Raw genomic sequence first — 26,167 nt, forward strand, 5'->3', positions numbered from 1 at the left:
CATGTTAAATTCTAATACAGAACAGAGGAAGAGGATAACTTGAAACGCTACTCCCTAAATAGCAGTCAGGAAGGCAATAAGGATAAATATCTAGAGGTCAGGATATACTTTGGAAAGCAGCCGAGGGCAGAGAAGATTTTGAAGAGGTGAGGGATTAGGCCATGCAGATATCTGAGGTTGAGTGCTATAAACAGAACATCAAGGAGAAAGTTGTTTTTTTTTAATTTTTTTTTTTTTTTTTTTTTTGCTTTTTAAGGCGGCACCTGCGCGATATGGAGTTTCCCAGGCTAGGGGTTCAATCGGAGCTACAGCTGCCGGCCTATGCCACAACCACAGCCACAGCCACATCAGATCCAAGCTATGTCTGCAACCTACACCACAGCTCATGGCAACACCAGATCCTTAACCCACTGAGTGGGACAGGGATCGAACCCACAACCTCATAGTTCCTAGTCAGATTGTTTCCACTGCGCCACCACAGGAGCTCCAAGTACAAAGATTTTGAAGTGGAGACATAAAGGAAATGTTTCAGAAATATCAGGAAGCCAGTGTGGTTGGATGTGGTCAGGCAAGCTGAGAGTGAGCGATGAATCAGGAAGGCAAAGGGGGCAGGGAGGGAGGATCAGCAGACGGTCTAGTCTAGGGCTTTTTCTTTCTTTTCTTCTTTTTCCTAAAAATAAAGCTAGGGCAATGTGATGGGAAAGACTGGAGAAACTTGAAAAGAAGTTAAGAAATTATACCCTGGAGTAACTAACAAGTACCTAATGTGAATTTTTCCAAGAATTTACAATATACTCTATATATGCTGAGCCCGGGCTAGTATCTGCTGCAGAATAAACATTCCATAGGCATTAACTAAATGAATGGAGTTTTGGATTCTGGATGAAGCAATGAAACCACAGTGGTAGGATACTTACGGATCCACCACCAAAAATGGAATAAACTTAGGAGAGTTCCGCGGTGGCTCAGCAGTTGAAGGACCCAATGTTGTCACTGCTGTGGCATGACTTCGATCCCAGGCCTGGGAATTTTTGCATGTTGCAGGCATAGCCAAAGAAATGGTAAATTTACAAATAATCCAATGGCAGAGATGGGATGAGGAATAGGATGATAACATGAAACAAAGTTTAGTCACGAGTTGATTATTGTTGACGTTGAAAGACGTGCACATAGAGAGTCATTCTACCATTATTTTCTAATTATGTGTATGTTTGGAATTTCCTACAGTGAAAAGCTTTGTTTTGTTTTTGCTTTTTAGGGCCACACTTGCGACACATGGAAGTTCCCAGGCTAGGGGTCCAATTGGAGCTGTAGCTGCCAGCCTACACCACAACCACAGCAATGCAGGATCTGAGGAGCATCTGTGACCTACACCACAGCTCACAGCAACACCTGATCCTTAATCCACTGAGTGAGATCAGGGATCAAACCCACATCCTCATGGATACTGGTTGGGTTTGTAACCAGATGAGCCCAAATAGGAACTCCCCAAAAGTTTTTTTGTTTTTTGCTATTTCTTGGGCCAATCCTGCAGCATATGGAGGTTCCCAGGCTAGGGGTCGAATCGGAGCTGTAGCCTCCGGCCTACGCCAGAGCCACAGCAACTCGGGATCCGAGCGGCATCTGCAACCTACACCACAGCTCACGGCAACACCGGATCGTTAACCCACCGAGCAAGGCCAGGGACCGAACCCGCAACCTCATGGTTCCTAGTCGGATTCGTCAACCACTGCGCCACAACGGGAACTCCCCCAAAAGTTTTTTAAAAAGAATTCTCCTCCTCCTTTTTTTCCAGGCCCTCCACTGTTTCCCCCCAAAAAGTGGTAAAAAACAGCGAATATATTATTTATGAAACAGTAAATCTGAATCTGGAATTCCTAGAGAGTTTTCATACTTACGTTCATTAGAAAATAGTATTCAAATTAAGAATGCTTTGAAGCACACAGAAGATTCACAATATAAAAATACAAGTATGGTGGAATTTCAATTTGAAGTAAATATACTTCCCTCTCCCTCACATTTCATTACATTTTAAAATTTTCCCCAAGCCATGCGGAGAAATATGAAAGAATATTCCATATTTACTACCTGGGGGAAGCAATAACAAACCAGGTAACAATGAAGAAACCTTGACTCTAGGATTAGAAAAGGATTATCATATTTAAAGTATGATAATTAAAAGCAAAGCTTCCAGGCTCTCTAACCAGCCAATTATTAGGCAAGATATCTTGAGACTTGAGCAAGGAAAGGAAAGAGGGTTCCCAGGAAGGATATGAAATGACAGGATTCAGGAGTGTCAGGAACAGCTGTGAAAAATCTTATCTTCACTCTTAGGTAGAGAAAGAGGTCAAGGATGTAGCAGGAGACTCCACATGTGCAAGAGAAGAGGAAGTATGCACACAGTGTGTCTGCACAGCCAAGTCTGTGACAACCTATCCAAGTTCCCTGGGGATCAGATAAGAAAAAAGTTTAATATGCGTCCAAGGGTTTGGAGTGGATAAGCAATGAGATCCTGCTGTATAGCACAGGGAACTATACCTAGTCACTTGTGATGGAGCATGATGGAGGATAATGTGAGAAAAAGAATGTGTACATATATTTATATGTGTGACTAGGTCACTTTGCTGTATAGCAGAAAATTGACAGAACACTGTAAACCAACCATAATGGAAAAATAACAATCATTATAAGCAAAAAAAATAAAAAATAAAAAAATTTTAAATAGGAGTTCCCATTGCGGCACAGCAGAAATGAATCTGACTAGTGACCATGAGGATGTGGGTTCGATCCCTGGCCTTGCTCAGTGGCTTAAGGATCCTATGTCGCTATGGCTCTGGCATAGGCCAGCAGCTGTAGCTCCGATTTGATCCCTAGCCTGGGAAACTCCATAAGCCACAGATGCAGCCCTAAAAAGAAAAAAAAAAAAAATCATTATAAAAAAAATATGCGTCCAAGGGTAATATGGACGAGCTCCAGAAAACTGACAGGCTTTGAAAAGGCTTTGAAATAGAAATAAGGATGGATGCTGGAGAGACCTTTATAGACCATAGCCAATGATACGGCAGGGAACTGGAACATCTCAGTGGTAACAATAAAGATAAAATATTTCTGCGAGTTCCCGTTACGGTGTAGTCGAAACGAATCCGACTAGTATCCATGAGGATGCAGGTTCAATCCCTGGCCTCACTCAGTGGGCTGGGTATCCAGCGTTGCTGTGAGCTGTGGTGTAGGTCGCAGACTCGGATTGGATCCTGCATTGCTGTGACTGTGGCATAAGCCAGCAGCTGTAGCTCCGACCCCTAACCTGGGAACTTCCATATGCCACAGATATGGCCCCAAAAAGTGGGGGAAAAAAAGGATAAAATATTTCTAACTCTCCCGTCTCAGAGCTTTGCACTCTGTAATTCCTGTTGCATTTAGATGAGATTATGGAGGAGGTTATAACTGACTGAGATTAATTTTTTTCCCTTATTTGTTAGGATGGAGGGGCAAAAGAGAATTTAAACGTGTTTGTTTGTAGAAAAATAGTTACATATACTGCAAGCCTGAGTTCAATGGACCAACATACCTACCTTCTCCCTAAAGAAAAAGAGCATCTTTTACATTTACCACTTGCTGTTAGATAATTAATAATCTTGGGTGAGGAAAATAGGGAATTTTGAAATAAAAATCCCTGCCATTTCTATCCTTAAACCTTTAGCAGGGTAATTTAAAATAAGCCTATCCATCTAACTAAAAAGGATACACTGTCAATTTTCTTTAGAGAACACAACTTCAAAAGTATTGCCTGTACACACAGGCATTTGATAAGTATAGATCAACAACCAAGGGCAGGGTGAAGAGATAATTATGAGGTAACTGTGAGCTAGACTTTGTTTATATTGTCTTCTCAGGAAAGCAGATCATGCTTCCAGCCAGTAAATAAAGCTAAAAAAAAATCACTCAGTGTATTTTGCTGTCTTACAGTGATATCCGAGTGTGTGTGTATATGTGTATTTCTATGAATATATTTATATATCTTATATGTGTTTATATACAAAGCAAACAAAACCAAATCTGCTTCAGCACTGACCTTTGCAAATTAGTCCTGTTCATCAAACAATGCCCCTCTCCCCAAAAAACCTTCCAAGTTAGTAGAACCACCTAAGTAAAATTATGGACAGAAAGAGTAAATGGTCCTCTGAAAATGCCCCTAAGTCTGAATCCCAAGTAAACTGTCAATTCATAATATAACTTCTCAAATCCATAAGTACTTACCCAGAGTACTCTGAATTTTTTGAATTTTGGTTATGAATTTTCAGATATTTTTGCACCATAATACAAGCACAGAATTTTTACAAATTACTCACATAAAATATACTATAAATAGTACAAAGTTAAAGGTATTGACTTAGATGCTGTTAAACACACACAGTATTGAGCTATTCAAATGACAATTGCTGAATTAAGGAGTTACAAACATTGTATGAACAGATATCTAAAGATATTTCCTTTTAAATGTTACTAAATGGAATGAATACAGACAAGCACTTGAAGTTAGGGAGAAGCAGGTTTGAATCAAGGTTCCAAGAATGAGTTATTATTCGTCCTGGGGAAATTTAAACCTCTTAATATTTCAGGGTGTTTTACCCAAAGGAATAACTGTATACCTTCCGTTCCAAGGAATCAAATTCTTTCTAAAATGCCCAAAAAGTAACAGCTAGATCTTAATAGCCTCAGTTCATCTGCAACAAATCTAGCCTTCCAGCTGAAAGACAGAAGACAAGTTTTTACCATTAACATATTGAATACACAGCTTTTTTTAGTGTATCAGGCATGGTTTAGATATTCAGGAAAAAAAATCAAATCTCCTCTAACTATGGAGTTTACAACAGGGTATGTAGGGTTTAGATATCCCGTTAAGATGAAAGAATAAAAGGAATAAGTATTTGCCCCCAGCACCATTTGCCCTTAAAGCAATGAAAGAAAAAAAAAAGTTGACAATGCATATGAAAGTTAAAAGGCTAACCACATACAGGTTACAAGCATCCTTTTCACATAAACTAACACAAAGCATAATGGCAAACAATGAGCAGTGCTTATTTATGAACCCAATGAAGGGAAAATCCATTAAGTTCTGTTCTGTTCTTGTTCTAGTCTTCCCTGTATCTCCTGAACTCCCGGTAATAAATTCTCTTAGCTGGAGCTCTGGAAGCTTCAGAGGACACAGCTGATAATCAAGCACAGGTTCTGCTGCTGGCGAACTCCACGCTCCTGACTCCGGAGATGCGAAAAAGCAACTCTATTCCCAGAAATAAATCTCACTGCTATTGGAATCAGGGAAATTCACGTCTCAAGTAAGGGGGGAAACGCTGATCCAAATGGTATCTAGTTTTTTGGGTTTTATTTTTATGTGAGATAGAGCTCTCTGCTTTAGCTTCTGTTGAAAACTATGTTCATGTTGGCTCTAGAAAGAAAGTCTCTAGAAAGAATGTCTTTTACTATAAAGAAACAAAAATGTATCCAAAAGTTTGTCTTTGCAGAAGTGAGAGTGAGCTATATTGGCTATACTGGCAGCTGAATGAGCCATAGAATAAAGTATTCTTCAGATCCAGGACAAGACAGAGCTTTTGTTTTTCTCTACAGACAATAAAACCCTGAGCATGCTGAAGTCTTTAGTGGAGACCTGAGAGGTGAATAATGTTGGGCCAGCATTATTCAGTCCTTTAGGTTATTTAGGGGAACAGCATTCCTTTTTCCAGCAACAGAGAAATTTGTGAGTTAAATGACATCATGCTGCCTTGAATGAAACAGCTCAGGCTCAAAGTTCACCCAAAGGCCAACAGTGATAAACTCTCATCCAAGGACAAACTTCAATATATTTTTGGTACTTATTAAAAACAGCATTTATATAGCAGCCATACAATAAAAGAGGGCTCTCGACCAAACTCTGTTTCTGATCAGAAAGCACTCAGGCTCTGAGGAAGAAATGGTGCTTGGGAATGTAGTTTCTTAGGATAGAAACTAAAATTTGCCTTTAAAAAAGAAAGGCTCCAAGACAAATCATCCAAAGGCAAAAAGGGTCTAAGGCCTTTTGGAAGAAACAAGCAATTCACAGAAAAGGAAATACAACAGCCAACAAAGACATGTAAATAGTACTAATCAGAGGTATACAAAATTTTAAAGTTATGCTTTCATACTATCAAAGCGGCCAAAATTAAACCCTGGACTTTTTTTTTGTCTTTTTTTTAGGGCTTCACCTGCAGTATATGGAGGTTCCCAGGCCAGGGGTTGAATCCGAGCTGCAGCTGCCAGAGCTACAGCCACAGCAACACCAGATCCGAGCCGCGTCTGCAACCTAGACCACAGCTCACAGCAACACCAGATCCTTATCCCACTGAGCAAGACCAAGGATCGAACCCACGTCCTCATGGATACTAACTGGGTTCATTACTGCTGAGCCATGACGAGAACTCCAACCCTGGCCTTTTTTAAAAGTAATTTTTTTAAAAAGGAGAGCAGGCTCTAAGGTAAAAAAAGAACACACCTAACTACCTTAGGACATAGGCAGCATACTACTGAAGCCTATGTTTTCAATTTAAACATAAAGGAATTCGCTGAATTTCACACTCAGAATAATTAAGCAATAGCACGATATATTACAGGCTATTCTGTTTATCAGAAGCCATCTCTTGCACCCGTGCAATTGCTGAAGTGTTACAATACATAAAAGGGAACAAGCTTTACCTACGTTATATATTAAACGGATCAATGATCTTCCTTGCACCCTGACCCTGCGGTACCATAGATGTTCTCTAATTAATTATTAAAGTTTTCTAACAGTCAGTCACTGTACATCTCTGGTTTCACTTTCCTTTTATTCCACATTCCCAGAAGAACAGTCACAGGCAATATATAATTAGAAAAATGACATATTCTCATTGCTTATGAGATAATAGATTTCACTGGATAACTGACAACACAGGGAGCATCTCCTCCCTGGCCTGCTCTGCATCCTCTGACCTGCCCCCCCTCGCCAAGTATCATACAATAGTCCCACAGAAGACATAAACTAAGGAGATTTCATTTGGGATTCCTGCTACCATAACGGTCATGTGACATTTCGCATCTGGACCCATTATACCTGGAAGTAGCCTAGACGTGTTCACAAGCTAGTTGTGTTCGTCCATGTAACCTTAAATATCATATAACCAAGAGAAAGAATAAAATATGATACCTTCACGCTATCAGCAAGACCAGCTACGCCACTGAAAACTTCAAACTGTCCTTACATGCTCCTGAGGCCCGAATAAACTGCAAATCCCTTCGACACCTTTGCAATTAAGGTCACTTGGTAAGGTATACACAATTTAATGTGTATTATGGCAACTTGATTCATAGCACAACTATAGTACATGTACACTTAACCAGCAGCAAGATAACTAGAAGAGTCTACTATTTAAAGATTATATTATGTCTGTATGATACTTGCTTGTAGATTTGAGAGAACACCTTTATCAAGGGTTAAATAATCTGCCCAGACATATAAGTCTACATAACAACAAAAACCATTCTTTTCTTTTTAACTCAGCGAATTTTATTACACTTATAGTTGTACAATGATCATCACAACCCAATTCTATAGCATTTCCAAACCATTCTTTTTTTATTTTTATTTTTTTAGGGCCGCACCCATGGCATATGGAAGTTCCCAGGCTAGGGGTTGAATCGGAGCTACAGCTGCCGGCCTACACCAGAGCCACAGCCACGCGGTATCCAATCTGTGTCTGCAACCTATACCACAGCTCATGGCAACGCCAGATCCTTAACCCATTGAGTGAGGCCAGGGATCAAACCTGCGTTCTCATGGATGCAAGTCAGATTTGTTTCCGCTGAGCCCTGACAGGAACTCCCAAAACCATTCTTATCACGGTTCTTCACCTTGACACAGCATCGGAGGAGATAAGAATGGCTGGAGACAGGGATGACTCATTTTCCACGAAATATTCCTTGGTAGCTTTCAAACTTTCTGTACCATGTACTTACTTAAAAATTTATATTTATAAAGCTGTGGACTAAGCACACTACAACTGATATGGTTAGTGAGGTCAAGAAAGTCAAGAAGTCAAGAAAGGAAAACAAAGAAACCAGAGGCCTATCAATGAATGATGGAAACCAAGGCCTGAAACAAAAATTGAGCTTACTGCCTGCTGAGTCATTCATTTCCCTCCTATTTTCTTAGGTTTTGTGACATTTTCTTTAAAAAGGGAAATGGATGTGCTTATACTCTCGCTGACTCTACATGTCTCCATTTACCATATCTCTGTGTTTACACACACACACACATATCAAATATAGGACCAGCTTCTAACAACTGCTCAAGTACACATGGTAGGGAGTGTTTTTGTTGAGAAAAATGCCCATTTGCCAAAAGCTAGATGCTCTCTAGTGCTAATTCTAGGTAAAATCATGAGTTATAATGTTTCAATAGTGGCAAATGTAGTCTCACAGCTAACCCTGTATGTTAGACGCCTCTCTTTCAGGAATAATCAATTCTCCATTCTAAATTCAAGGCACACTCTAAAATAGAATAACTTCTGTAAGAGACTAAGATCAGTTAGAGGTTACACAGAAAATATTGCAAATTGATGTCTTGAAGGTAAAAAATCACTGCTTGGGATCATTAAACTGCATTCAGTCATCAAGGTATCAATTTATACAAGTAGCAATAGGCCAGTTATTGGAAATGTACTGTTTTTTGAGTCCACCTACAATGGCACTGCTGAAGAGCGAAGAATCTAATGTACTCAGTCTGGCCTCCTCAACAACGACCGACAAACAAAAAGAAAGCAGAGGGAATCGTCTGTAAATGTAAAAACGGCAAAAAACCTTTTTTCTTTTTTTTGCTTTTGAGGGCCGCACCTGCGACATATGGAGGTTCCCAGGCTAGGGGTCTAATCAGAGCTACAGCTGCCAGCCACAGTCACAGCCACAGCAACTCGGGATCTGAGCCACGTCTGTGACCTACATCACAGCTCATGGCAATGCTGGATGCCTGACACACTGAGCAAGGTCAGGGATCAAACCTGAAATCTCATGGTTACCAGTCAGATCCGTTTCCGCTGCACCACAATGAGAACTCCCAAAAAACATTTTCTGCAGAGAGTTAATGCAGCTTCTTCTATGCTTCACTTTTTTACTACCCAGTTATATACTAGATTAGACCAGGTCATTACCTGGCGGGAAGAATTAAGTACAGACTTTCTTTGGCCTAAGCGAAAGAGGCAAAGTCCTGGCATGGAGAGTGAATAAAAGTATTTGAAAGTGAAGACATCAACATTTTCAACCTATACTTAAGAATGTATTTTAACATCTTTCCAAATAATCATTTAAAGATCCAGGATGTGTTCCACGTAGCAGAGAAATTAAACACTTAAAGACTTAAACTCGAAGTAAGCCATAAAATTCATAGAACCAAGAGGACTGGGGGGAGAATGAGATGGAGAATACTACCCTACCACCACCGTAGGCTTCCCTCTCCAAACCCAAGAAAACATTCTCCAAGGCTTGCTCTTCCATCTACTGCTTCACAACTTACTGCTGAAAAGAGTTATCTCCCTATTTTTAAACCCTTATCTTTAGATACATACAAGGTAGTCACAGGAGAAAAGACATAAGAGTGGGTGGGAGTTCCCGTCATGGTGCAATGGTTAATGAGTCCAACTAGGAACGTAGAGGTTACGAGTTCGATCCCTGGCCTCGCTCAGTGGGTTAAGGATCCAGCATTGCTGTGAGCTGTGGTGTAGGTTGCAGATATGGCTTTGATCTGATGTTGCTGTGGCTCTGGTGTAGGCCGGCGGTTACAGCTCCGCTTAGACCCCTAGCCTGGGAACCTCCATATGCCATAGGAGTGGCCCTAGAAATGGCGAAAAGATTAAAAAAAAAAAAAAAAAGAGTAGGTGGCTTTCCCATAATTCATCCAACATACATTAAAAAAAGACAGAGAGAGATTTAAGGAAACATAAGAAATGAGTGACAGAATGTTATTTCTTTAAGCTGGGCAATCTTGAAGAATGAATGAATCTTCAATGTAGATTTATTATACTACTCACTCTACTTTGTATGTTTGAATACTTCCATAATCATAAAGAAATTTCTAAAGGAAGTTGCATGAATGAACTGAGTAAACATTTCTTGACCTCCGGACAGACACAGAGTCACCTTGATTCTTTTCGTGGAAGAACATAAGATCTGTGAAGGACTCAAGGCTGTGTTGTTTCTGCACAGCCCTAATGTGTGAGGATCATACGTTTAGCTTTAGTTTACTGTAGAGCATCTGACTCCTATTCTCTATCACAAATTCTAATAGTCCATCCCTTTGTCTCCCCTTCTTTCTGTTCTTTCATTCTTTTCCTTCCTTCATTTTTCCCTCCCTCCCTCCATTCTTCCTCTCTTTCTCTCCCATTGCTTTCTAAACATATTTTTTGCAAATCACCTAGATAATATGATATGAATATGTTTATTAGAAACTTCAAAGAATTCTGAGTGGAAAATAAAAGGCTTGCTGGAGTAGTAAGCAATGAGTCCAAGGATCATCTCAGAAAACCAAGAGTTCTCCCAGCATTTCAGAAGACTGCAGGTTCAGAGGCTTACCTTTTATGCAAAAGTTTCAGAGTCTTAAGACAACTATCAGAAAGAATGCCCAGAGTAAAAAGCCTTTCAGAATGCAGTAGACACCAAGAAAAATTCAAATCCCTATAAATTACTCAGGGAATGAAAATGCTCAAAACAAGCAGGCCTAAAAGAAATTTTCAATTTGCATCAATAAATCAGAATTGCTGAGTAGAACTTCTCTCTGTAGCTTTAAAAATGCTCACATTAGGAGCCATACTTGTCCAGATGACCACTTAAAAACACAATGGATATGATCTGGCACAAACGTTTTCTCTTTACTGCTCTTTGTTAAAAACAATGCACCTTGGAGTTTCCGTCATGGCTCAGTAGTAATGAACCGACTAGGATCCATGAGGATGTGGGTTCGATCCTTGGCCTTGCTCAGAGGGTTAGGGATGCAGCACTGCCATGAGCTGCAATGTAGGTCACAGACACGTCTCAGAACTGGCATTGCTGTCGCTGGGGCGCAGGTCAGCAGCTGCAGTTCCAATTGGATACCTAGCCTGGGAACTTCCATATGCCACGGGTGCAGCCCTAAAATGGAGGGAAAAAAAAAAAAGCATCTTTAGCTGCGCTACCTGGCAGTATCTTGGTCATATAGCCCTTGGAATTGAGAATGGCAAGAAAGACCGAAAAGGAGAGAAAGGATATTATTTCTGTTAACACTAACTACAATCAAAAGCTAATCTTTAATAAGTTTTTATTCTATCCAAGATAATGTGTAAAGCTTTTTGGATGAATTACTTCAATTAATCCAACAACAATCTTGTAACATAACTATTATTAATTTCAATTTTAATGACAGGTAAACTAAAGCACAGAGAAATTAAATTACTTGCTCAATGTCCCCCAGATAGCAAAGAGTAGCAGTGGAATTTAGAACCACGAACGCCAAAGACCATGTTCATAAGCTGAAGTAAAAACTGCTTCAATTCATGATGTTTTTACCTAGAAGTTTATTAAATTAAACTTTTCATGTGAAACATTTGAGAGTTGTTTATTCCCCCATATAAACTATATCATTGATACAGAGTCTCAACACAAGAAAGTTACAGTCAAGCAGAGTAGCCTCACATACAGTAACAGAAAAGAAAATGCTGGAGAGGGTATGGATAAAGGGAACCCTGTTACACTGTTGGTGGGAATGTACACTGGTGCAACCACTGTGGAAAACAGTATGGAGATTCCTCAGAAAACTAAAAACAGAATTATCATTTTATCCAAAAATTCCACTCCTGGGCATCTATCCAGAGAAAACCACAACTGGAAAAAAATACATGTACTCCAATGTGCACTGCAGCACTACTTACAACAGCCAAGACATGGAAACCACCTAAATGTCCATGGACAGAGGAGTGGATAAAGCAGCTGTGGCACATATACACAATGGACTATTACTCAGCCATTAAAAGGAAATAAATAATGGCATTTGCAGCAACATGGATGGACCTAGAAATTATCATGCTAAGTGAAGTTAGTCAGATAGTGAGACACCAACTTCATATTCTATCACTGACATGTGGAATCTAAAAAAAAAAAAAAAAAAAAAAAAAGAACACAATGAACTTCTTTGCAGAACTGACTCACAGACTTTGGAAAACTCATGGTTTCCAAAAGAGATAGGTTGGGGGGTTGGGGTTTGTGAAGGAAATGCTATAAAATGGGGTTGTGATGATCGTTGTACAACTGTAAATGTAATAAAATTCATTGACCTGAAAAAAAAAAAGAAAGTACTTTGGGCCACACATTACATTATACCCTTGAAGAATTAATAAGAATTCATTTTAGAGAATATTGTTTTGGTTTCATATTTAAGGGTATAAATGACATAACCGTGGGAGGAACCACTGGCACCTGGAAAATAGCCGGGAAGGCGGCAGAGAGCCCAAGAGAAGAAAAAACAAATATTCCAAATCCCCAAATATTCCTTATAAATCTCAGCTTTGACCCAGACTTGACATCATGTAAGGGTGGTTCTGATGCTCTTCGTGTGGTTATAAAATACAAAGTAAGCATAGTACAAAAGGGAAGAAACTAATGGTATAAAGGCAATAAAGGCACTTCAGTGTTTCTTGTCTCTCCACCAAGTTCCACAAAAATCACATGGCAAAGAGCCTCCCGTCATATGACAACAATAAGGAGAACAGATCCAACTTGGACAGACACAATCCATAGCATTCATCCACCTCCCTTAAGCTCTGGTCACTCGGTTAGTTACCTTCAGTAAGAAAGGTCATGAGAAAAAAATTTTTTTCTAAAAAGGAGGAATTCGGTAGTGATAAAAGTTTATACACTGTCAAAGCCAAGAGCACAGCTTTGCTGACTTAAATGACATGAAAATGCCAGGGCACGATGGACAAGCAGAGGTGCAGCCGAGAACCAAGCAGAAAGGCTGAGTTTCCCTGCTCTTTTCTACTTTTCCGGAATAGTAACTAAAAACTATGGCACAATCAGGAGAGACCGTAATATAGAGCACATTTAAAAAATTTTTAATTTGAAGGGCAGTAGCCAAAAATAGCCCTTCTATTAACAGCAAAGAGATGTAAATACACATATAGGCGATGCTACCATAAAGTAGAGATTTTTGATTTAACAAAATCTATATTTATATGATTATATTTCCTGTGGTTGAGAGTGGCTATAATTAATGGATTTCCCTCCCTCTCCTAATGTAGCCATTTGTCAATTCAAATACAGAATGTCTAATCAATTTTGATCTATTTAGTAAGCAATTTGTCAAATGGTGCTATAATCCAGTTAATACATTAATTCTTGTCATGGAGAGAGTTCTGACAACTATATGGTTTTGCATAACTGTTTTGGACGGAAACATCTGTGCTAGAACTCAACTGTCTTCTTTGGAAATAACACCTCAGCATTCAGCATCTGAGAGCATGCTACAGCAGATCACTTCATCTGAAAACTACTTCCTGAAATAGAAGGAAGTTCTACCGGATAGTGTGGCTGCTAATTTACTGTCATAGACTAGGTTTCTTCGAATGCCTGTGTGTTGCATATATTTTTAATAAACTGATCAATCCAATATATGTGACACTAAATGGAAAATAAGGAAGCTTCTAAGAGAGGAACAAGGCTTTATTAATGAAATGGATGCATCTTACACTTAAAGAGTACTTCTATAAACATGTTCCCCCTTTCTCAATGTTTCTTCACATGAACTGCTAAAGAATTGCTGAAAAGATTGGCTCTCAATCTTTTACTTTTCCTATCCCAACATACTTCGGGCAAATGATTAACTCCTCTCGGTATTAAACAAGGCTCTGTCCGAAGACCACATGATTAGTAACTGGTAGTCAAGATTCTTAGAAGGATACCTTCAGTTTACAGTGTGAAGCTCTAGACATAACAGTTTTCTTGCTTTCTATTGGATGAATATATTTCAGCCACTAATCACTGTGTTATCTCCATCTTTTCCCAGGGCTGGAGACAGAACCACCAGATGAGCTGAGCCTTCCAGAATGTGGTCCAAATTTACATTACAGGAGAAATCTGGACTAAGAAACAATCAAACGATTTCTCAAACTTTTCAGTGGGATATTTAATCCCTACCAGTTTGGGCAGAGCAGGGGAAGAGCGGACAGGTTTTTAACATAACAGATAACCTCTAGAGCTACCCTGCGCATATTTGGTTAATATTTTCCAAAGATGATGGCTCTCTCCATTACTATATCCAAATCTTTCCATATTTTTGTATCAGAAAATGCAAAAGCAGAGTTGAAGGCATATCCTCTCTAGACAACAAAACTAAAAACATGACCAAAATATTTTTAAAACAGAAGAGAAACAGAAAAAAGAGGAAAGGAACATTACATTTATCTTCTAGACACGAGGCTCCCCTTAGCCCATTTATGAACCATGCAAGAGCAAATTGCCAGAGTAATCTGGCACAAGGCTGTGTGTTTTAAAACCTGCTATGTGTGCTAGTCCTCCAGACTACCAGACGTCCCATTGTTTGATGTGTCTGCTCAGAAAGGTGCCCTATGTGTCAGAAAGGCACACTGAATATTTTTCAATGACCCAGGGGGCAGAGGTCGCTTATTATAAATGGATAATGAGACCTAATGCAGTGCTCTGAGTATGGACAATGAAAGGGTCTATCCATAGCCCCTGGTGGATTGGTCATTCAGGCTTTTATTTCCTCTGCACACTTAATGGAGTCAAACAATTGACAGAAATTCTATAGAGAAGGCTGAAACTGAGAGAAACAACTGTATTCTAACTCTGATAGACAGATACAAATAGTGACCCTGAAATGGCGCCAGAACTCCCGTTACCACTAGCATAGCAGACGGCTGTAGCCTTCCCCCTAAATTCCCATTTAGCCATTTGTTAGCAATTAACCTTACTGATGGAAGTGATGGCACATCAAACCACAAGCTCCTGCCAATATCAACCCATTACATTATCGCAGGTAAGCAGACACAGACCATTCTGTTTTAGCTCCTTACTCTAGGAGAAGAGGGCAAACAGATATCCCCATACCTCCCATCCTATATCCCCATTACCCAGTTAACAAAATGCACATTCAGGGGTATCGGTATCTGAATAGAAGAACATTCAAATCTGATGGGGTAGAGTAAATGACATTAGAATCAGAGGTACTCATGGAATAGAGGCTTTATCTCCAATAGATTATTTTTCTTTAATCTATCAGAATCAGTGTTCTATCCCAGTCCAATCAGCCAGTCGGACGGCAATGAATATTAATAGCCTCAAGGGAAAAGAGTAAACCCTCAACCGTAGCTGAAAAAGAAAGCTGCTTATTAAACAATCTAAAGAAAGAGTAAATTCCTCTTTTTTTTTTAGGTAAGATAAAGTAAGAAAGATATTTAAAAGTATTTGGCAAACTTTTGTTTCATTCGAATTTTAAGAGCAACTATGACAGGAAGTTGGTCTGACATGTAAACTTTTTTTTTTTCCTAAATGTACAAAAGCCAATGACAGAAATGCCAAGATTTACTTCAGAATGGAGTATGAGTCATTAAGTTGTAAGAAAAAGGGCTTTAGATGCTGAAACAACACAACAATAAATCAACAATGACAGAGAAAACCAATGAACTATTCCATAGGTGTGAAGAGCTATGTAAAGATATGGGTATCAATAAAAAGCCTATATCCCATAAAACGAAGGGAAAGAAGAAGAGAAAGAGGGTAACCTAATCTAATCTTTTCAAAGCATCCTTTACAAAGCTTGCAGATGGCTAATGTTCTTTCATTTAACTGTTATCTTTTCATTGAAGAAGAAAACGTGTTGCATTTCATAATTTCCCCCAAGTTACACAACATAGATCTGGCTAAATTCAGGGTCAATAGATCTCAAACTTTTAGTCTCTTGAAGGAAAACAGCTTTCATTGTCACTAAAATCATTTCTCTATGGAAGGGCATATTGTTAGTTTACAAAATTAAGTATAAATAAGAGAACGCATAGATCTAATTCAGTCTGAAGTGGCTTCTTAACTACCTCAGATATTCAACCTGGATAGAGCACGATGACACACCCAGTGACCAACAATGGACTATAAATACTCTATAAATAAGTCCTACATTACAAGTTTCCTCTACAGGAGGAAAACATTTCTTTCTTTCCCCTTCCACCCTACCCACTCTTGGGCAAATATTTATTAGGGACAATGCAAGGAAATATTGTTGGGTACCCCCGCCACACTTGGTACATACCACAACAGCGATGCAATCCAGGATGTTAGGTTAAATCTAATGTGACACTCCAAGGAGAGTAGCTCAGAAAATTGCTACATATCTAATTGCTTTCCCAGGACACTTATAATGACCATGGCAGAGGAGAGCAGTAGCTTTTTTTGCCCCTTTTTGCATCCGTAGGTTCAAAAGGGATCGTCACTGTATTATAAGACGAATAAAACAATACGATAGTAAAATACTCTAAAATGTCTTTAAACTCAAAAGTAGTGACTTCATAAAAGTATTTCCTATTTGTATTCTCATAGTTGTAGTTGGTAGGCCAGCAGCACAAAATTAAGTTGGGAATCGAGATCTCTAGACTCTAACCTTAAATATGCTGCTGACTTGTGTTTTTCCTAGTTATATTAGGCAAACCTCAATATTAGCTTTAGGTATCGCCTCCTTCATTATATATAAAGACTTAAATAAAAGTGCTAGTGAAGCCCAAAAGATTAGTAAAGCAAGAACATTTTTAAAAAGCAGATATATCAATAGACAGCCCAGCTATGCAAAAGAAACCCAAACTGAACTGAGTTCTTTTTAGTATAATAAAAGACAAGATTTTTGTCAGTGTAAAACCAGTACTTCAGAGTAAGGTTTCGTACATGTTATGCTATCTAGGGTTTCACAATGGAACCTCTTTTAAATTCTCTCTGGGATAGAATTACTTCACAGAAAGCTTATATCAATTACCAACTGTATGCCAAAAAATGTCCGAAAGGAACTCAAATGTATAAATACATATACAGAAGTTCCTAGGTTAATGTTTAAATGAATGGCATAACCTATTGCCCAAGCCAGTCATCCATTCCTCCTCACTTTTCTTCAGTCACTTCATGTAGTCCCAAATCCTATAGATGCAACCTGCTCCATTTCTCTGAAATTCAGCCACTTCTCTACATCCCTACTGAAATGATTCCCGTAACAATTAACTTCTTCCTTCTTTGAATTGCTATACCAATTAAGGAATGCTATCAACACAGCATTTATCATAATGTGTCACAGATACCAACACGCATGCTTCCTATTTGTATTTATGGTATGGTAGGTAGTGTGTCAAAAGTAAAGTCAGCAAAACTGGTAAAAGATCAACATAATACATATGATTTAAACACCTGAAATGTAAAAAATAACTATGACCACCCACATCTATTGCTGGCCCTATAAAAGAGACTAGATTTACATAATCACCTAAAATAACTGTTAACCTTATGCAAAAGGCTATTCCAAACATCCTATAACAAAGCTTAAAAATAAATATAGAGGATCAAATATATTCCAAGTAACTTGACTACATCCCAGGAATACAAAATAATCCGCCACTCAACATGAACTTTAAAATGCCTAGCATCCTATCAAAAATCATTAAACACACAACAAAGCAGGAAAACACAACCCACACTAAGAAGAAAAATCATTCAATATGAAACCCCCCAAACAATACCAGGATGAAAAGAATTAGCACATAGGAATTCTAAAACAACTATTACAAAATAGTTCCAGGAGCGCCCATCATGGCTCAGTGGAAACAAATCAGGCTAGGAACCATGAGGTTGCAGGTTCGATCCCTGGCCTTGCTCAGTGGGCTAAGGATCTGGCATTGCCGTGAGCTGTGGTGTAGGTCGCAGATGCGGATCTGGTGTTGCTGTGGCTGTGTCATAGGCAGACAGCTGTAGCTCCGATTGGACTCCTAGCTTGGGAACCTCCATATGCCACAGGTACGGCCGTAAAAAGCAAATAAATAAATAAATAAATAAATAAATGTGCCATATGTTCAAACATGTACACAATAAGGAAAGAAATGAAATGCATTTCAAAAATCCAAATGGTACATATAGAGATGAAAAATGTGGTCTCTAAAATGAAAAATGTGTTGGCTAAAATAGCATATTAGAGCAAAACATAAATACACAGAAATACAAACTATAAAATCAAACAGAGGAGGGAAAGGAATTTTTTAACTGAATAAAGAATACATGAGTTCAGAAAATATCAAGTGGTCAACATACAGATAATTGGAGTCACAAAAGGAGAGAAATGGAGTGACAGAAAAAAAAAATTTGAAGATATAATTGCACTAAAATTTTCGAATGTGATGAAAAGTAAAAATCCATAGATTCAAGACTCTCACAAACACCAAGCAGAAGAAAACCAAACCACAACACTATGATTTACTTTTCCTACTTTTCTACATTATTCCCATTTTTTTCTGTTGGTTTTGTTTTCTATTTCATTGATTTCCTTTCTTCTCTTTAAATTTGCACAACGTTTTCTACTTTCTGAATGTGGAAGCTAAGATCATTGATTTCAGAACTTTTTCTTTTATAACATGAGCACTTAGTCCTATAAATTTCACTTTGAGTACTGATTTAGCGCCATCCCAGAAATTTTTCAATTTTTCTCTAAACTTTATATCATGAAATGATTATAGATTCATAAGAAGTTGCAAAATGGTACAATCCACACACATTATTCAGATTTAATTAGTTTTATATATACAATTTTTTTTTTTTTTTTTAGGGCTGCACCTGCAGCATATGGAAGTTCCCAGGCCAAGGGTCAAATCAGAGCTACAGCTGCTGACCTACACCACAGCCACAGCAATGCCAGATCATTAACCCACTGAGTGAGGCCTCATATATCCTCGCTGGGGTTCGTTAATCACGGAACTCCTATACATACAATTTTATACACACTCTCAATTTGGGAGAGAATGTGTATGTATAGTTCTATTCCATTTTATCAGACATGTTAATTTGTGTAAGCTCTACTACTATAATCAAAATACAGAACTATTCTATCATCACAAAGATCTATCTTTACAAGTCACATTCAACACCCTTTCTCCCACTCTGTCTCAAAGTCCTGGTCAACATTAATTTATTATTCATCTCTGTAATTCTGTCATTTTTGAAAATGTTATATAAATGGAATCTTTATTTTCTCTTGGTGCTTTTAAGATTCGTAATATTCAAAGTTTGGAAATTGGCTTCTTTCACCATGCATGATGTCCTGAAGATTCATCCAACGTGTTGCATGTATTAATACTTCAATCCAATTTCCTCCATGCACACCTTAAATACCAGTCTAAGTCAGGGATGTGCTCTGTTTTCATTTTCATTCAGTTGAAAATAATTTCTCATTTCTCTTTTGATTTCTTCTGTGAACCATGTATCATGTAAAGAAACATTTTGTTTAGTTTCCAAATATTGTGGATTTTCCACAGATCTGTTAATCATTTCTTATTTAATATCACTGTGGTCAGAAAATATACATACTTTGTATGACAAGAAAGCTTTTACATTTATTGAGACTTGTTTTGTGGTTCACAAGATGGTCTATACTGGTCAATGTTCCCTGTACATTTGAAAAGAACACATATTCTCCTGTTGTTGGGCAGAGTGTTCTACTTAGTCTGATATTAACGCAGCAACTGATGGTTTAAATGTGTTTTTCCTGAGGAGCATATAACTGAGGTTTATTTTTTAAATCCAATTTGACAATCTCTGACTTATTTAGATGTTTAGACCATTTATAACTCATGTGAGTATTGCTGTGCTTAGGGTTATATCGATTTGCTTATTTGTTAACATTTTATTTCCTTTTCTGGCACAAGTTATTTATTTCATTTTATACATCTTTAACATCACAGATTACCTTCAAATAATGTTGAAGTCACGTATGCTATAAAAACATTACACACACACACACACACACACACACAAATGTATTGACCACAATACATTGATACTATTTGTGTGTTAACAGTAAATTATAGGGGAGTTCCCATCATGGTGCAGTGGGTAATTAATTGGATTAGGAACCATGAGGTTGCAGGTTCAATCCCTGGCCTCGTTCAGTGGGTTAAGGATACGGCGTTGCTGTGAGCTGTGGTGTAGGATGGCTTGGATCCTGCATTGCTGTGGCTCTGGCATAGGCCGGCAGCTACAGCTCTATTTAGACCCCTAGTCTGGAATTTCCATATGTCACAGATGTGGCCCTAGAAAAGACAAAAAGACAAAAAAAAAAGTAAATTATATTTTAAAGAGAATTAAATAATTATCAAAACCCCATACATATTTTCCATTCCCTTGCATCTAGTACCAAAGTTAGAGAAAAACAATTACATCCCCAATAAAATATAGGGAGGTTCTATGGATCCCAGTTACCTTACTATTGTGTATCAAAGCTTTGAATGGTCCTTTGTTACAATTTAACAAAGAAAACCTAGTTAGCTTAGGGAGGAACTGCTCACATACTCATGAATTATTTTAGAAAGAAGTTCAAAGTCTGACCTCCCCTCAACAAAGCTAGTTAATGTCAGCAACTTAAAAATACTGCTGCTGCCAAATTACCTGAAAGAAAAGGAGGAAATATTATTTTTCCCCTAAATAAAACTTTTCCTAGTCAACTCAGTAAGCCCTGTTTTTAATTTACAATTTGGGAAGTTTTGAACAAGCCTAAAGAAGTATTGTCTGCTTTGGGATCATATTCAAAGCTGGTTGGTATCTGCTAGTCTCTTCCAATGTTTATCTTTGTTTTTGGCAAAAGAATATACTGAAATAAAATGCCTCTTTTAGAAAAGGTAACTACAGTATGTATTTTTTGAAGGAAGAAAAAATATGGTTAACACAAAAATCATTAATTACCACTGCTATAATCTTTTCATAAACTATTCCCAAGATCTCTTATGACCAACACAATACATTTTATTTATTTATTTTTTGGTTGCACCCGGCATATGGAAGTTCCCAGGCTATGGATCAAATTTGAGCCACAGCTGTGACCTATGCCAATACCTAACCCACTGCACTGGGCTGGAGATCGAATCTCCACAGAGACAACACCAGATTCCTAAGCTGCTGTGTGCCATGGTGGGAACTCCAGCAAAACATCTTTTTTTTTAAATATTAGATTCTTGACTTTTACCTTAACTGAGCAAGATTAGATTACCATCTGCATTCACTTTAGACGTATAAACTATTCAATCTGCTCAAATCACATGGCTCTGCTATTTAGCCTTTTTTTTTTTTTTTTTTTTTTTTTTTTTTTACTTACTCAAAATGGCAATTTCTTACGATTCTTCCCAATAACAAAGAAGTCACGTTCACCTTCATAGTGACCTTGTTAGGAGCATTCTAGTATGAGTCAAGTTATGATACACCAAAATTGCTCAATTCTGTCTCATTCCATTCAATTAACACAGGTAGGAAATATGACTACAGTTAAGAATACAAACTTTGGGGTTTTTATTTTCTTCACTAAATTGAGGGAAGAAGTCTTTAGGGTTCCAGGCAGGTTCCCTTTCCCTCCTCACCAGTCACCCTTTTGCTGAACACTGTTGATCAGCTAGCAGTGTACTTATTATGATTACAGTTCTGGAAGGGGAGGGGGGATTCCTTGCTAAACATCCTGCTCCCCCACTCTCTTCTCCCTGAGACAAAGTCTCTTTCCCACTGCCATTTACATCATTCTTTGTAAATTATTATTATAATTTCCGGAGTTTGTACAAGTTTGCTTCCCTTGATCCACAGATCCAAATACAACTGAAGAAAATGCTGGCAACATTTGTGAAGTCTGCTTTACAGTTTTACTCCAAATGGTTATGTTTGAAAATACTTTTGTCTTTTTTCTTTTTTTTTTTTTCTTTAAGGGCCACACCCTAGGGCATAGGGAGGTTCCCAGGCTAGGGGTCAATTTGGAGTTGTAGCCACTGGCCTACACCACAGTCACAGCAATGCTGGATCCGAGCCATGTCTGTCACCTACACCACAGCCCAGAGCAACACCAGATCCTTAACCCACTGAGCAGGGCCAGGGATTAAACCTGCATGCTCTTGGATACTAGTCAGATTTGTTACCACTAAGCCAAGATGGGAACTCCCTGAAAATACTTTTAATAATATATTTACCAACAGTCTGCAAACTGGGAAATAAGAAGTGATTTTCAATATGGATAAGTACCACCAAGAGGTACAGTATGCAAATCATCTTTTCCAATGGTTTTGGTACGGGTTTCTTGAGAAAAAGCAAGAAGGTAATAAGAAAGTCTTCTTCATGAGGCCCTAACTTGTATAAAGGGCTGAATGGATGGCCAGGTAAAGGCATTTTTTCTAAACCAGCTCCGGCACTGCTTTCATCAGCTGTATTTCAGCTTTTACTCCTCTGATGCAGATGTCCATGTTTTGCATATTTAATTGCATCTGTCATGTAATATACTCTCTTGTCCAGGACTCTCATTCATACAGCCTTTCTTTAAAATCCAGGGTAGGAGTTCCCACTGTGGCTCAGTGGTAAAGACCCCAACTAGTATCTGTGAGGATGTGGGTTCAATCCTTGGCCTCGATCAGTGAACATTGATATTATATAAATGCCATGTTTTTTCCAAGGCATAGGAAAGAGTTAAATACATGCTTAGATACCCAGAATCTAACAACTTTTTGTATTCAGTTGCTTGAACCAGAAAGCCATTTACCTATTATCCCTCTATGGAAATTTTGGCAACTTAAGTCATTGTTCTCATAATTCAATGTATAACCTTCTTACATGCATCCATCTCATTTTATGTTTTGATTAAATACCTGTCTCCCAAATTAGACAGTGAATTCACTGAGGATGGAAGCAGCACACTATCCACATTTAAAGCAGGAGTGCCTGTTGCATAGAAGTCACTCAATAAAAACATGCTAGAAGAATATGTGAGTTCAATTACATAAGAGAGCGAGACTGTCAACTATTTGCTACAATTACGGAGTTTCATAACTGTAGAGCAAAGTCAATAAACTTTCTCTGTTTCCAGTATAACACAGAACACATGATAAACATAAAATCATTTTAGAAATATTTTACTTTATGCCACATAATAAGTTTGATACAACAAAACTCCATTAAAAAAATGTCAATGGCGATTTTTAGAAAGTTTTTTAAAAACATGCAGTCCTCAATACCATCAAGTTAAATTAAGGATCCAGTCAATTCTACAAAACGGAATTATAATTGTAAAGAATTTTTAATTCTCTAACCATAAACTGGATGAAAAATATTAAATGATCTTTTCAGGCCTCACCTACAAAGAACGCTGTTCCTGGTTCAATGTACTTTTTCTTAAGTTAAAAAAAAAAAAAGAGGCTGGATCAATCTCTACAAATGTTAGAGCTTAAGTATAAACATAAGCAAATAAAAACCCAACACAGGAGTTCCTGTCGTGGCTCAGCGGTTAATAAATCTGACTAGCATCCATGAGGACGCAGGTTCGATCCCTGGCCTTGCTTAGGGGGTTAAAGATCTGGCATTGCCTTGAGCTGTGGTGTAGGTCCCAGACGCAGCTCGGATCCTGCATTGCTGTGGCCGTGGTATAGGCTGGCAGCTACAGCCTGATTTGACCCCTAGCCTGAGAACCTCCATATACCACGGATGCAGCCCTAAAAAGCAAAAAACAAAAAAAAACCACACAAAACCCAGTGCAGTTGTAATCACTCCCTCATTTCTGCAAGTAAAATTCTAGAAGAAGAAAAAAATGCTGATACAATTTCACAGTGAAAAATGCTGAACTTTGTTTCAGGTCAGAAATAGATTCCCATTTTATGAAACCTGATGATATACTTGTATCCTGATCTTTTAAAAAAATGTTGAGCCCACCTGATATTCCCCATCAGCTGATATAACTGCCACAGTCTGTGGACAGCCAGAGGCACACTTAATGTGTGTTAAAGCTTATAGCAAAGGCTTGCGTTCAGTATCTTACTTGCCCCGGTCTGATTGTTTATGGCCTCTGGCCTCTGGACCAGGGGTAATATACATGGTTGCATTACAAGTCAGCATTTACAGATGACATTTAAATACCATATGGAAGGAAAAACAACAACAAAAACTACTCACGGCCAGCAAGCAGGAACTGATAATACTGCACTGCATCTGCAGCGAGGAGCAGAGGGTGGTTTGCATTAAATGGTGGTTGCAATTCATTCCATTGAGGAGTTCTAAGGAAACAGCAGAAGAAGAAGAATATTCAAGTTTCATAGATGAGATGTAAATCACTATCACTGTCACCACTTACAGAGATTGATACATCTCTGTAATCATTAAAATGAACTTCTTGGAGTGCTGAAAACCTGAAACACAAGACCATCCACTTAGAAAGAATAAAAAGGTGGCAATGAGTCACACAAATTACAAAGAGCCGATATTAGTACAATAGCTGACGACCTTCCCATATGAGAGACAAGATACTCAAAAGACTGAGGAAATGTGGAATTAGAATGTCACAATTAATTTTGGCCTAATTTCTGACAATGGTTAGAAATCGCTAATAGAATGTGTGTATATTTCAAAATGAAATAAAACGTGTAAAAGTGGTTAAAAAAAAAAAACAGGGTTAATGGTTGACTGACTATAGACCGAATTAGCATCTGAGTTCCAAAATAAGCCACTTATTTCAATGATGGTTCAGTAATTTTAATTAGATCTGCACACTCCTAAATAGCTTGATAAATAAGATATCGATCAGGTCAATCTAGTGCAATAAAGTAGTAGGAAAGAATGCTGGAGCCTCCAAAAATCAATATAAGAATATTTTAAAATGTCAAAAGGAGAGAGATCATTTTCATATCCGTTTTTGTCTGTTTCCTTCCATACATATCAGGACCAATTTTTTTCTGGCTGGCTCTCCTGTACCAATGTACACTATACTGAACAGGTTTTAGTCTAGATTTTATTTCTCCCTCTTTATACTAGATTATAAAAGTTCTAATGATTATATACTTTTGAGAAGGACTGTTAATAAACATTTCTATAGCGATCAACCATTATATCTTGAGGAATCACGTTTTAGGAAACTTTCCTTTGGTAATCATAGGTTTTTCCCTACCTTACCCACACAGCCTCAGTCAATATAGATTAGTTTCTAACTTCTAGAATTTTATGTAAGTGGAATGAGTGTGCCCTTCTTTTGTCCTCATTCTCCCAGGAAAATTATTTGGATGTACCCCTGTTATTGTGTTTTTGGATAATTCATTCATTTTAAAAGTTGAGATGCAACTTACATACAATATATAGTATACAATCTACCCACTTGAATTTTCACTAGTTTGTGCACCTATCACCACAGTCAATTTTCATCATCCCCCAAAGAAACCCTGTACCCATTAAGCAAAGGGGATAGGCTATGGGGGAAGGATGGACTTGGGGTTTGGGATGGAAATGTTCTAAAATTAGGTTGTGATGCTTGTTATACAACTATAAATATGATAGAATTTGTTGAATTAAAAAATAAAAATCAAATATAAGAAACTTCCCAGTCCATTTATATTAGTTTCAATTCCCCATAATGACTATCTCCAGGTACTCTCTATTTGAACCGAGCATGAGACTGGAAATAGGGGAAGCACTAAAACCCTTTATGTGGGATAGGAAAAAAACACCTAGGTCCTAAAAAAGGTGACACAAAGACGCAAAGAGAAAGGAGTTCAAAGAAAGATATTCTCCAAGGCATGCGCCAAAGACAACTGAAAAGACATGGCCACACAAAAATCTGTACACAAATATTCTTAGGAGCATAATTCATGGCAGCTAAACAGTGGAAATGTCCAAATCAACTGATGAATGGATCAATAAAATATAGTACCTCCATGCAATGGAATATTATACAGCCCTAAAAAAGAAGTGAAGTTCTGCTACATGCTATAATATGGACGGACCTTAAAACCATTATGCAAAGTGAAGGAAGTCAGGTATAGCAGGTAACATAGTGTATGATTCTATTAATATGAAATGTCCAAAGTAAGCAGATCCAAACTGG

The 26,167-nt window shown here is 38.1% G+C and overlaps 1 protein-coding gene across 12 annotated transcripts in view; it reads right to left on the reverse strand.

The window, feature by feature from the left end:
• The window catches only part of BCAS3 (BCAS3, microtubule associated cell migration factor), a 580,495-nt gene that overhangs the window by 295,396 nt on the left and 258,932 nt on the right, over positions 1-26,167 (reverse strand). For all 12 annotated transcript variants that reach the window (XM_021068160.1, XM_021068161.1, XM_021068154.1 and 9 more), the window contains one exon: positions 24,250-24,350. In XM_021068160.1, coding sequence (XP_020923819.1) covers positions 24,250-24,350 — 101 coding nt within the window. The remainder of the gene's footprint in view (positions 1-24,249; positions 24,351-26,167) is intronic.

The sequence above is a fragment of the Sus scrofa genome, chromosome 12 (genome assembly GCF_000003025.6).
Source record: "Sus scrofa isolate TJ Tabasco breed Duroc chromosome 12, Sscrofa11.1, whole genome shotgun sequence".
Lineage (NCBI taxonomy): Eukaryota > Metazoa > Chordata > Mammalia > Artiodactyla > Suidae > Sus > Sus scrofa.